The sequence below is a fragment of the Cydia fagiglandana genome, chromosome 12 (genome assembly GCF_963556715.1).
Source record: "Cydia fagiglandana chromosome 12, ilCydFagi1.1, whole genome shotgun sequence".
Taxonomy (NCBI): Eukaryota; Metazoa; Arthropoda; class Insecta; order Lepidoptera; family Tortricidae; genus Cydia; species Cydia fagiglandana.
Window position 1 is genome coordinate 8905605 of NC_085943.1, and position 13408 is coordinate 8919012.

General features: G+C 42.8%; 1 protein-coding gene and 5 non-coding genes across 6 annotated transcripts in view; all 6 read right to left on the reverse strand.

Annotated features, from left to right (window-relative positions):
• Positions 1-13408, reverse strand: part of LOC134669573 (centrosomal protein of 120 kDa-like) — a 42790-nt gene that overhangs the window by 5445 nt on the left and 23937 nt on the right. Inside the window, exons 10-16 of the mRNA XM_063527225.1 lie at positions 10386-10555; positions 9136-9366; positions 7350-7405; positions 4168-4277; positions 2562-2744; positions 1383-1559; positions 131-217 (exon numbers count right to left, since the gene is read on the reverse strand). Of these exons, the coding sequence (XP_063383295.1) occupies positions 131-217; positions 1383-1559; positions 2562-2744; positions 4168-4277; positions 7350-7405; positions 9136-9366; positions 10386-10555 (1014 nt within the window). The remainder of the gene's footprint in view (positions 1-130; positions 218-1382; positions 1560-2561; positions 2745-4167; positions 4278-7349; positions 7406-9135; positions 9367-10385; positions 10556-13408) is intronic.
• LOC134669725 (5S ribosomal RNA) lies at positions 10904-11022 on the reverse strand. Its single transcript, XR_010098955.1, has one exon. It is a non-coding gene; the product is annotated as a 5S ribosomal RNA (ribosomal RNA).
• On the reverse strand, positions 11524-11642 carry LOC134669727 (5S ribosomal RNA). The gene has a single exon (XR_010098957.1). It is a non-coding gene; the product is annotated as a 5S ribosomal RNA (ribosomal RNA).
• On the reverse strand, positions 11917-12035 carry LOC134669732 (5S ribosomal RNA). The gene has a single exon (XR_010098962.1). It is a non-coding gene; the product is annotated as a 5S ribosomal RNA (ribosomal RNA).
• Positions 12557-12675, reverse strand: LOC134669736 (5S ribosomal RNA). The gene has a single exon (XR_010098965.1). It is a non-coding gene; the product is annotated as a 5S ribosomal RNA (ribosomal RNA).
• LOC134669740 (5S ribosomal RNA) lies at positions 12930-13048 on the reverse strand. The gene has a single exon (XR_010098969.1). It is a non-coding gene; the product is annotated as a 5S ribosomal RNA (ribosomal RNA).

A 13408-nucleotide genomic window follows, 5' to 3' on the forward strand; every position in this document is an offset into this window, starting at 1 on the left:
CTGAAAATGAAAACTCCAACGACTAGAGTTGTAGCAATGAAGCAAACGATCATTTGTATGATAATACCGACATTGAAGATAACCCTTTTACCACATTTTAGAAAAGTATCTCTCATGTATGTATACATACCAATTCCTGTATAAGGCTGGCCGTTTGGTCTTTAGTCAATCCGGAATACTTGCTTTCGGACTCCTTTTCTATATTTTTGGCATTTATCTGAAAATGAGATATTTCGCTTTTAGATGATGTACCAACTACTTGGGATTGAGAAAAAAAGAGACGATACAATGTTCGTTGAGAGACTATGGGGCCAATGGGGTTGGCAACTGTCAAAGGTTGCTCCCGTTTCTAATAAGACGATTTATTCCATGGGATTTGGCTTAAATAAGGACTAGCAACCGGGTTATAAAAGTAAAATAAAAAAACAAATTGTTGTTATTAGTAGAATTGACAGGGAAACCTATTATACTGGTGCTATCAGAGTTAGTAAAGCTACACTGGCTATTTGTCCAATAAATAGTATTAAATCATTTGTACCACTTTTCGAGGGTGACCACATGGAGTTTAAACTTATTGAATTTAAGAGAGGTGAATAGACCAATAAGGAGAGACTAAAGCTCACAGACTCCGTTAGTTGGGCCACCTTGAGAGAATGGATGAAGATCGGAACGTGAAAAGAGCATACCTGGGCCGTCCAGCAGGAAGACGTCCTATCTGACGCCCCAGATATCGATGGTGCGACATGGTGGAAGCGGATCTGCGCGAACTTGGAGTCAACAATTGGCGAGAGGTCGCACAGGACCCAGAAAAGTGGCGCCGTCTTGTGTCGGAGGCCAAGTCTCATTTTGGGTCGCTGAGCCAACGGAGTAGTAATAGACCAAATGGAGTGTTGAATTCCATTTTAGCATACGCGGGTATGAATTAGGTTTTTGGCTTTCCTACGATACCTTCATGGTCTCCAGCTGTCGTTCCAACTGCTGGACTCTCGCCTCCAGCTCCTCGATGCGCATATCCTTGAGCTTCAGCCGGTGGTTCATGTCGTCTTCCATCTTCTGGGAAGCCTCTCTTAGCTCCTGGTAGTTCGCCGTGTAGTGGGTCTCCAGAGCATTCTTCGCGTCTAGAGGCTGTGAAAGATTACAAAGTTTTCTTCCTACGGTGTAATACCTCCATGGTCTCCAGCTGTCGTTCCAACTGCTGGACTCTCGTCTCCAGCTCCTCGATGCGCATATCCTTGAGCTTCAGCCGGTGGTTCATGTCGTCTTCCATCTTCTGGGAAGCCTCTCATAGCTCCTGGTACTTCGCCGTGTAGTGGGTCTCCAGAGCATTCTTCGTGTCTAGAGGCTGTGAAAGATTACAAAGTATTCTTCCTACGGTGTAATACCTTCATGGTCTCCAGCTGTCGTTCCAACTGCTGGACTCTCGTCTCCAGCTCCTCGATGCGCATGTCCTTGAGCTTCAGCCGGTGGTTCATGTCGTCTTCCATCTTCTGGGAAGCCTCCCTAAGCTCCTGGTACTTCGCCGTGTAGTGGGTCTCCAGAGCATTCTTCGCGTCTAGAAGCTGTGAAAAATTATAAGTTAAACTTATGAGATTTGGACGCATTTGGGGCTGGTTCTTGAAAAAATTAAGCCTTGCTGAATCTTTCAACGATATCTTAGAACATTTTCTATTCCTAGTAACTTCGTTTGTTTGTGGTTGTCAATAACCTACGAAACTACCAGGTTTTTGACTGCACCGCTTTGACATGCATGGTTGGTACAATGTCATTGCGTCTCACTTTCTCATTAAGCAAAATGTAAGACAAAATACACATTGGATATTGTTTCCATCCATTGGTAACCAATTGAATACCAATACATTCCATGTATTAAACTGAAACATGTAATTAAACATATATTGATCAACCAACCAAATACAAAACCACCTGGATCTGTCACTGAACGACCTGACTTTAACCTACATTATTTGATCATGTAATGTTTTCATCTACCCTCAACTGGCTTAAGAAGCCATTTGAAGGTAGATTTTGTTTCTTTTCTATCTTCTTTATATTTAAGAGCTGTGCTCTTGTCGGTGGAGCAATCTCCAACTCGTCCGGTCCTCTGCCAACTCCTTAACCCTCTGGTATGACACGACCTGAACCTTTTCTTTTATTTGGTTGAAATAAGATTTTGTTTTCTCTTTTTAGGGTTCCGTACCCAAAGGGTAAAACGGGACCCTATTACTAAGACTCTGCTGTCCGTCCGTCCGTCTGTCACCAGGCTGTGTCACACGAACCGTGATAGCTAGACAGTTGAAATTTTCACAGATGATGTATTTCTGTTGCCGCTATAACAACAAATACTAAAAACAGAATAAAATAAAGATTTAAGTGGGGCTCCCATACAACAAACGTGATTTTCGACCGAAGTTAAGCAACGTCGGGCGGGGTCAGTACTTGGATGGGTGACCTTTTTTTTGCCTTTTTTTGCATTATGGTACGGAACCCTTCGTGCGCGAGTCTGACTCGCACTTGCCCGGTTTTTTAAATACCTAAAGATACAGACTATAGGAGTAAGTAACCTTCTTCTCCCTCTCTGTGTTCCGGTACCCTCGCAGCCGGAAGTCGTCGGTGGCGCGCGCCAGGTCGGCCGCGAGGTGGCGACACTGCTCGATGCCGCGGCTCAGTTTGGTTTCCAGCTCGGTACGCTTCTTGGTCCACTCGCGGGAGAGGAGATCGAGGTGGTATTCTTCTTTGCGTTGCAACTGAAATATTATAATTACAATTAAATTACAGCATGGTTCACGAGCATTTGGGGCATTGCCCGTAGAACCGATGGCCGTTGGGGCGGAAAGGTTCTCGAATGGCGACCACGTACCGGAAGGCGCAGCGTGGGTAGACCCCCCACAAAGTGGACTGATGACCTGGTGAAGGTCGCGGGAGTCCGCTGGATGCGGGTGGCGCAAGACCGGTCATTGTGGCACTCTTTGGCTGATATGATGATGATGATACATTTTTGGAATTTAGCACCTTAACTACTTCATACATATGTAGGGGTTTTCAGAAAAAAAATTACCATTTACTTATTTTGAAAAATTATGAACTTTTGGGTTATTTAGACTCAGAATCACGATTAGTAGAAATAACCCAAAAGTTAATGGATTTATGAAAAAAAATTAAATGGTACACGTTTAAGTGAAAATGCCCATAACTGACAAAATATATAATTAAATCAGAAGGCACAGCAAACTAGCTTCCGCCAGCCTACGTAGAATATTTCCTTGATAAAAACTATGCTTAATTCCTTTCCCGGGACGCAAACAATGTTCATACAAAATTTCATCTAAACTGGTTCAGCAGCGTAAAGAAGTAGCAGACAGACTGACAGACATATTCGCATTTATAATATCAGTGGGAATCGCTACGAATTGATCCAATTCAACCCTTCGCGTAACGATTGACAGAACTCATTGCTTTTCATTTATTGCCCCAAATGGATTCAATACCCTATTTCACCGCGAGCAGGCGTGGCTCACTCCGCGATTTCGTCGCTTTGCTACAGGTAGCTAAAAGTACATCCGTTCGGCCCCAATTTTGGGGTTTGCCATTAGCCGCGCGTGGCGCTGTCGCCACCTAGCGGCCATATCTGTGCTGATCGTAACAGACGCGTTTTGTTAGGGAGTGAGTCTTCTGTACCTAGTACTATTATTTATTCTGTGCCGCGAGATAACCCCACCAAATTTTTGAAAGGCTTTCTCGGCCGCAAAGATACATATAGTATTTTTCAAGCTCGAAGGGTAAGGTGACAGGTGTCAGCTCGATATAATTTATAACCTAATAAACGCCAAATTCCTAAAAATTTTATATGACACCTGTCAGCATACCCAACGAGTTTAAAAAATAATATAGTTATAGGCCCCGTGCATGAACTATAGGGGGCAGCATAGGAGCCGTCAGATTTTTGGCGCGAGGCGTTAATGTGTCGTTCAGGCTTCCGATGTAGCCCACAAGATGGCAGAACCTACTATGCACAAGGATAGGTACTGACGAGAACAGTAGATGGTAGCACTTGCTTTGGCAATGTACATGTGCATACATGTTTCCGCTTCAGGCCACAAGATGGCAGACCCTCCAACGCGCACGGTCCCTATAGTGTAATGAAACTATACACGGTAAAAGAGCAATAACCTGCAACTTATACAGCTCCTGTTGTTTCTCCTTCCAGTCTTCCAGCTCGTCCACAAATTTCTGCATGATGCTGTCCCGCTCCTCGTATGGTATCACCCTGTTTACCATGTCTGCAACGGAAGCAAAGTTATAGTCAGATTCGTGGTGGCAGCTCTACATGTAAAGTACTAGTATGTCAAATCAAATCAATCAATCTAATCAAAGCATTGATTTTCAGGCTACTAAGGCCCATAGATACATACCTTACAAACTAACATATATATACAATAATAAAAATCTTAAATACTAAAAAAACATTTTCGTGACGAAGTTTTCTGTTGCGGCGTCACTTGCTCTGGTATAGGATTCGAAAAAGATAACCATTACAAAAAAAAACTGGTCAAGTGCGAGTTCGGACTCGCGTTTCAAGGGTTCCGTACATCACACAATTTTCAACAATTTTTTTTTGTACATCAAACGTGACGTGAGTGAAACGTCTTGAAAAACCCGAATGGGTCAATCAAAAACCAGATGTAACATGAAGTTTTCTGGCGTGGTGGCTTATATTATCTCTGCAACTATGCAAAGTAGCTTAGATAGGAAGGTTAAATGCCGAAAAGTAGTACAAGGTGTCCAAATGCGAAGACTGAAGACCGAGCTCCGCCTAGGGCTGATAGCTCGGAGCGTCCACCCTGTTTAGTGCTTTTTAAAACACGTAACAATAGTAACCTAATCAATCAGTACTACACTTGTACCAATGCGGCTGTGTGCCAGATACAGCCTATAGTCACACCAATAAAAGTCTGCAGCGGATATGATAGCCCACGCGGTGTACCTAAGTGTTATTAATACGTCATAATTTCATAGAAGTTTGACGTTTAATATGACACTTGCACTGCGTGGGCTATCAAAATCGCTGCAGACTTTTTACGGTCTAACTATAGTCGCATTTTTTGTCGTCATTCCGACTCATGCTTGAAGTTAGCTTCAAGCGTGAGTCGGAATGGCACGCCTCTTCGGGACGCTTCGGGCCTTCGGCCTTATGCGGATATCGGCCTAGGGCCTTCGCAAATAGCTGTCTACATCACGTTTCACTTAAACCATTGCGGCTGTGTCCCTAAAAAACCTAAACCACATTTTTATTCTTAAATCCGACTCACGCTTGACTGTAGATTTCTAACAGGTTTTCCTGTCATCGTTAGGTAAAGGACTATTATGAGTAATTTTTTCAGAATTTTAGACCCTGTAGTTTCGGAGATAGAGGGGGGGGAATGGTCATTTTTTGTCTTATTTCTTGGTTAACTTCTAAATTTTTTATTGTAAATTTATAAAAAAAATATATTTGAGATTCTCACAATGAGCAAAGAGCTCATTGTGAGAATTTTGATATGTAACACGACATAGTTTGCAAAACTTTGTTTTTAAATTCTATCTTTTACCCCCCAAAAGTAGCCCTTATGTTTAAAACTCATTTGTTGACGTTACATATTCGTCTTTGGGTCACAGACTTACATATGTGTACCAAATTTCAACTTAATTGGTCCAGTAGTTTCGGAGCAAATTGGCTGTGACAGACGGACGGACAGACAGACGCACGAGTGATCCTATAAGGGTTCCGTTTTTTCCTTTTGAGGTACGGAACCCTAAAAAAGAGAGGTTTCAAAAGATAGCCATTAGCCACCTTTTTAAGCTAATATAATCAATTGAGGACTACGGGCCCAGCCTTACAGAAAACCAGCGCTTGCTACCAAGTCGTCATTTTGCTGAATTATCCATTTCGTGGTATAGTTACGTTTAATATGGTTTAATGTAACAGTTAGCGCCACGTGCACCATCCCACGGGGTTAACCGGTTAAACCTGGAGTTACCATGGTTACCAGTACAATTTCACAGTGAGTTAACGGTTTAACTCTTTACCAAGCTAAGGGCCACTTGCACCTGCTCACTAACCTGGGGTTAAGCGGTTAAACCGTTAATCCAGTGTCAAAATGTACTGGTAACCATGGTAACTCAATGTTTAACCGGTGAACCCCGTGTTAGTCGAATGGTGCAAGTGGCCCTAAGGGTTGCATATTTCCCACATACGGCACTTCAAACATGTGTTCTATTTTCGATGAGTAAGACCGACATTCGATTGTCATTTCATTTTTGAAATGTCAGCTTGGTAAAGGGTTAACCGGTTAACCCCGGGTTAGTGTGATGGTGCAAGTGGCGCTTCATCATCTCAGCCATAAGACGTCCACTGCTGAACATAGGCCTCCCCCTTGGACCTCCATTCGTACCGGTTGGAAGCGATCCGCATCCAGCGTCTTCCGGCGGCCTTAACAAGGTCGTCCGTCCATCTTGTGGGTGGACGTCCTACGCTGCGCTTGCTAGTCCGTGGTCTCCACTCGAGCACTTTTCGACCCCATCGGCCATCTTCTCTGCGCGCAATGTGGCCTGCCCATTGCCACTTCAGCTTGCTAATCCGGTGGGCTATGTCGGTGACTTTAGTTCGTCTACGGATCTCCTCATTTCTGATTCGATCACACAGAGAAACTCCGAGCATAGCCCTCTCCATAGCTCGTTGAGCGACTTTGAATTTTGAGATAAGGCCGATAGTGAAAGACCACGTTTCGGAGCCGTATGTCATCACTGGTAACACGCATTGATTAAAGACTTTCGTCTTGAGGCACTGAGGTATGTCGGACGAAAAGACATTACGTAGTTTCCCGAACGCTGCCCAACCGAGTTGGATTCGGCGGTTGACCTCCTTCTCGAAGTTCGACAAGTGGCGCTTACAGATGTCAATAAATGTTAATTAGATTATACCTACTCGTATTTTTTTTTTATTATGAATGGGCTTACTCATGGCCACAGACTAGCCGAGGCGTAGACGTGGCCTACGATGGAGCGAGCTCGCCCAGAAGGTGCCTGTTCACTCTTGATTTGAAGGTTGCCGGGTTATAAGAACACGGAAATATAGACGCCGGCAAGGAATTCCATTCCTTGGCAGTGCGCATAAGGAAAGTAGAAGCAAAGCGCTTCGTGCGAATTGGTGGAATATCTACCATGTAAGGATGGAAACTGGCCGTGCGTCTAAAAATCCAATGGTAGAATGGGGACGGTGGAATAAGCTCGTGTAGCTCTTGGGCACACTCCCCGAAGTGCAACCTGTAGAATACCGACAGGCTGGCGACTTTCCGCCGATGGTATTGTATTACCTTTATCGTTCCGTATGCAAGTGTCACTCTTACTCGTCTCTAGTTTTATTGGCGTTCTGAAAATAATAAAGTATTTTCTATAATCTCATGTTACACAGTTGGGACTGTAAAAAAAATTAAAATGGGAGGACTAAAAAGAACCAAGCCTTTGTTTTTATGGTGCATTTTGCTCACTAATATCTAAAACGAAACAGTCATATGAAAATGTATCAGAACTACCTCAACTAAATTAACTGTTGTATGTAGTTGTTCAGTGATGACTGACTAAGAAAGTCTATTCATCTCCTATCACACCTACGAAAAACAGTACAACAAACAAACAACAAATGGTAAAGAAAATAATTATATCATAAATAATGAAGTAACAAATGAGGAGAGTATTTTCAAAAGGGCTTATATCTTTATGTACACCATACAAAAATAAGTTCTTTTGAAAAGACACTCCTCTAATGTAACTGCACGATTTTACCTCTCTTCACACTAATTTATTTACCTCTCTACCCGATGCTACCCTTGTCTCCAACGCTCTCTTCCCACACACCGTCCTTGTCTGTCTCCGTCTCGCACTCTACTTGCATGTCGCTAGTGAGTGGTCTCTCCCTAATCGCTAGCAGTTTCTCTTTGCTGAACGCGAACCACTCATCTGAATATCCTGAATATGTTATTTACCTCTCTTTCTCCCCGACGCTCTCCTTGTCTCCCACGCTCGCTGTGACGAGAGTATGTTGCATGCTAGTGAGTGGTCTCTCCCTAGTTGCTATCACTTTCTCTTGGCTGAACGCGAACGACTCATACATCTGAATACCGTGCATATGTTATTTACTTCTCTTTCTCCCCGACGCTCTCCTTGTCTCCAACGCTCTCTTCCCACACGCCGTCCTTGTCTTCCTTGTCTATCTCCGTCTCGCACTGTACTTGCATGTCGCTAGTGAGTGGTCTCTCCCGAGTCGCTAGTAGTTTCTCTTGGCTGAACGCGAACCACTCATCTGAATATCCTGAATATGTTATTTACCTCTCTTTCTCCCCGACGCTCTCCTTGTCTCCCACGCTCTCTTCCTGCACGCCGTTCTTGTCTCCCTTATCTATCTCCGTCTCGCACTGTACTTGCATGTCGCTAGTGAGTGGTCTCTCCCTAGTTGCTATCACTTTCTCTTGGCTGAACGCGAACGACTCATACATCTGAATATCGTGCATATGTTATTTACTTCTCTTTCTCGCCGACGCTCTCCTTGTCTCCCAAGCTCTCCTCCCGCACGCCGTCCTTGTCTCCCTTGTCTGTCTCCGTCTCGCACTGTACTTGCATGTCGCTAGTGAGTGGTCTCTCCCTAGTTGCTATCACTTTCTCTTGGCTGAACGCGAACGACTCATACATCTGAATATCGTGCATATGTTATTTACTTCTCTTTCTCGCCGACGCTCTCCTTGTCTCCCAAGCTCTCCTCCCGCACGCCGTCCTTGTCTCCCTTGTCTGTCTCCGTCTCGCACTGTACTTGCATGTCGCTAGTAAGTGGTTTCTCTGGAGCCGCTAGCAGTTTCTCTTGGCTGAACGCGAACGACTCATCTGAATATCCTGAATATGTTATTTACCTCTCTTTCTCCCCGACGCTCTCCTTGTCTACCACGCTCTCCTCCCGCACGCCGTCCTTGTCACCCTTGTCTATCTCCGTCTCGCTCTGTACTTGCATGTCGCTAGTAAGTGGTTTCTCTCGAGCCGCTAGTACTAGTAGTTTCTCTTGGCTGAACGCGAACGACTCATACATCAGAATACCGTGAATATGTTATTTACCTCTCTTTCTCCCCGACGCTCTCCTTGTCTCCCACGCTCTCCTCCCGCACGCCGTCCTTGTCTCCCTTGTCTATCTCCGTCTCACATTGCACTTGCATGTCGCTAGTAAGTGGTTTCTCTCGAGCCGCTAGTAGTTTCTCTTGACTGAGCGCGAAGGAATCGCACATCTTTCGTATTAATTCTGTTATCTCGTTGGTTTGGAGAATGGCGGCGCCTGATGCGTCCTTGTACCTGGAATGATAAGTAACTCATTGGACATAGGCAAACGAATATGCAGTGAATTACGCCAAATTTCAGGAATCGATCGAATCTGATGGATGTGTTTTGAGATAGGGGAACCAAATGCTCTGGAAATGCTTAAGGCATCAAAATGTGTTAATCTGGAACTGGGAATTTGTATGCTTAGTAGTAAAAAGTAGATTTGACAATTGAACAGATGGCGCTCTAAGAATTCTAAGATTATGCAGTAACCAAAATTACTTCAAAGTTCTTTTCCAGGCCGCACTCATCTAATTTTTTTTTCCAAACACATCCAAATTTATTTCAATTAATCCAGCTTTAATGATTTATTTGAAGACAAGTCACATTTTCCGAAAGTTCATTATAATTTAAACCATTTTTAAATCAGATTCCTGAAAATCTATTGGCGCGTATGTGATCGATAAATTGTACAGTCGCCATCAGATATATCGGAGCGGCCAAGGTGTTCACAATATCTGAACGCGCACTCTAATGCCTTGACAAGAGAGGCGTGTTCAGATATTTGTGAACACCTTGGCTGCTCCGATATATCTGATGGCGACTGTACTATGCCTGGAACAGGGTTAACAGACATTGCACTGGGACCAAACAGAACTCACCGAACAATGTGAGAAGAAGTCAAACTACAGTGTTTCATCCCTTTTAGATTACGGGATGACTGAGAAACGTGGCATTGTACCTATGCAAGTTGCCAGACTTCTATACTTACTACGAGTATTTTATACTGTATACAGGGTGTTACTGACCATCGGGCTTTAAATCCAGGCCTCGATTCTACTCGCTAAACTGAGCTACTTTTATTATGGCACCAACCCCGAAATCCCGAAAAATTTATTTCGTTTTCATACATCAGATGTCGACGTTTTCTATGGATAAGCCAAAAAAAATTCCCCGATTTTAGGGTTAGTCCCATAGTAAAAGTAGCTCAGTTTAGCGAGTAAAATCAAGCCCTGGAATTAAAGCCCCATGGTCAGACACATACTGTATACCTGGACGTATTACTCGCCGTGTTGTTAGTGTACGCCACGCCGCCCACATCCTCCAAGTTGGTACAACTGCCGCTGCTTTTTATATTCAGAATGCTTTCCTTCCGCAGCACCTCCGTCTGCGCTCGGATTTCCAGTTGAGTTGCACTACGCGCCGACAGTACCGGTGGTTTCTGGAAAAACGTAAATTCAATACTAAATTTAAGACTTTTAGATCGCTTTTGGGTGGCAAACTTAAAACTAAAACTTAAACGATCGAGTTACTTTCTCAAACGAAAAAGCCAATTCATTCATACATTTAGTGCTACGACGTAAGGAATACATTTTGATATAAAGTCAGACCGTAAAAAGTCTGCAGCGATTTTGATAGCCCACGCAATGCAAGTGTCATTTTAAACGTCAAATTTCTATGAAATTATGACGTATACATAACACTTACACTGCGTGGGCTATCAAATCCGCTGCAGACTTTGTTTGGTGCGACTCTATGACTGTTACTCTGAGGCAAAAATAAAGCAAAAAGCCAACGACACGAGGTGTTCCCAGGCGGTCACCCATCCAAGTACTGACCTCGCCCGACGTTGCTTAACTTCGGTGATCGGACGAGAACCGGTGTATTCAACGTGGTATGGACGTTGGCGACAGAACAACCGGATATTGACATCCAGATCGAAAAAATGACGTCATAGTTATTTAAATTTCAATGTCAATGTCTGTTCAGTTCTGTTAGGGTATGTACATACAGTGTGGAAAGATAAGTCGGGCCCTGGAGGGAGACTACCTTAAATCCTTAAGCTGACTCATTTTACTTAGAGGAGACATTCCTTTATTTTTAAAATCAAACAAAACTGCATTTATAGTACTTTTCTTTTTTTTTCAATTTGGATAGTTTAAAAAAATCTTGAGTACTAAATATTCGATTTTATGGATATTTTGTACGACAGACGAGTGTAGGACCTAATGTTTCTTGGAGATATGTTATGACACTGTATACAAAAAAGATTCACAGGTATTTAAGATTAACATGATACGAAACCTACAACTCGTACAATGAATAACTTTTTAATTTAATTGGTGCAAACTACCTAGCAGAAAACGAAAGTGGACCAGTGTTATCAATCTCTGCAAAAAAGAAGCAAAAAGCCAACGACACGAGGTGTTCCCAGGCGGTCACCCATCCAAGTACTGACCTCGCCCGACGTTGCTTAACTTCGGTGATCGGACGAGAACCGGTGTGTTCAACGTGGTATGGACGTTGGCGACAGACCAACTGAATTTCGTTATTCGGATCAGATATATGACGTCACGATCATGAAAGTATTTAACTAAATGAGGATAAAGCTCAAAACTAAGGTCAGATGGCGCTGTAAATGTTTAAAAACATCTTTAGTGCTCAACATTTTCTTTTCAATGTCGATGTGTGGTTGTGGTGATGACTGTAGAACGATCGAGTTACTTTCTCAAACAAAAAAGCCAATTAATTCATCCATTTGGTGATACGACGTAAGGAATACATTTCAAAAATAAAGCAAAAAGCCAACGACACGAGGTGTTCCCAGGCGGTCACCCATCCAAGTACTGACCTCGCCCGACGTTGCTTAACTTCGGTGATCGGACGAGAACCGGTGGATTCAACGTGGGATGGACGTTGGCGACAATACAACTGAATTTCGTTATTCGGATCAGATATATGACGTCATGATCATGAAAGCATTTAACTAAATGAGGATAAAGCTCAAAACTAAGGTCAGATGGCGCTGTAAATGTTTTAAAAATATCTTTAGTGCGCAACATTTTCTTATCAATGTTGAATGTTGCTTTGTATTATGTTTTGCGAATTTATGTAATAATAATAAAAATGAACTAAGCAAGTGAAGCGGAAGATACGTATATCACAGACTCCAGACTTTTCTGAGGTTTACTATCATTAGTAATTCTGATAGGAAAAGGTTTTGTTCTCGATTTGCGTCCTAGGGAAAATACAAAACTGTAGATTTGTGCCTCGTTTTACATATTATGTAGAATAAATATTCTGTAGTGATTAATTTAAGAAGATATTTGCCTATACTGGATGTTTTCTTTGTGACTTTCACTATTCATGGGTCGGGCCCAAAGAGAAAGAACAAAAAAAATATTAAGAGTTACTTGATGATTTTAGAATAAGGATACAAAAAAGCCAACGACACGAGGTGTTCCCAGGCGGTCACCCATCCAAGTACTGACCTCGCCCGACGTTGCTTAACTTCGGTGATCGGACGAGAACCGGTGTATTCAACGTGGTATGGACGTTGGCGACAGAATAACTGAATATTGACATCCAGATCGGAAAAATGACGTCATAGTTATTTACATTTCAATGTCACTGTCTGTTCAGTTTTCTGTTAGGCTATGTACATATTCAAAAAAGATACACAGGTATTTAAGATTAACATGATACGAAACCTACAACTCGTACAATGAATAACTTTGTAATTTGATTGGTGCAAACTACCTAGCTGAAAATGAAAGTGGACCAGTGTTATCAATCTCTGCAAAATAGAAGCAAAAAGCCAACGACACGAGGTGTTCCCAGGCGGTCACCCATCCAAGTACTGACCTCGCCCGACGTTGCTTAACTTCGGTGATCGGACGAGAACCGGTGTATTCAACGTGGTATGGACGTTGGCGACAATACAACTGAATAATATTATCCTGATCAGAAATATGACGTCATAGCGGTAAATTGTATGTAACTAAATTAGTCATTATGATAAGAATAAGTTGTTCGGCATTGTTTTATAGAAGAACTATAGTTTAGTGCCTCATTTTGCGCACATAATATAAGACTGCTGCGTCAAAAATACTCGCCAGTTTTTAAACGCAGCATTAAACTGTATTTCCTCTTCCTGGTATCTGTTAGTATTTCCTCTTCCTTGGCTTTAAATTTCAATTGTATAAACTCACTTGAGTCTGGGTTACCTACGAGACAGGCTGAGCCCAGTGTAGGAACCAGAGCAACCTGATATAATGTAGTTCTTAGCTGAGGT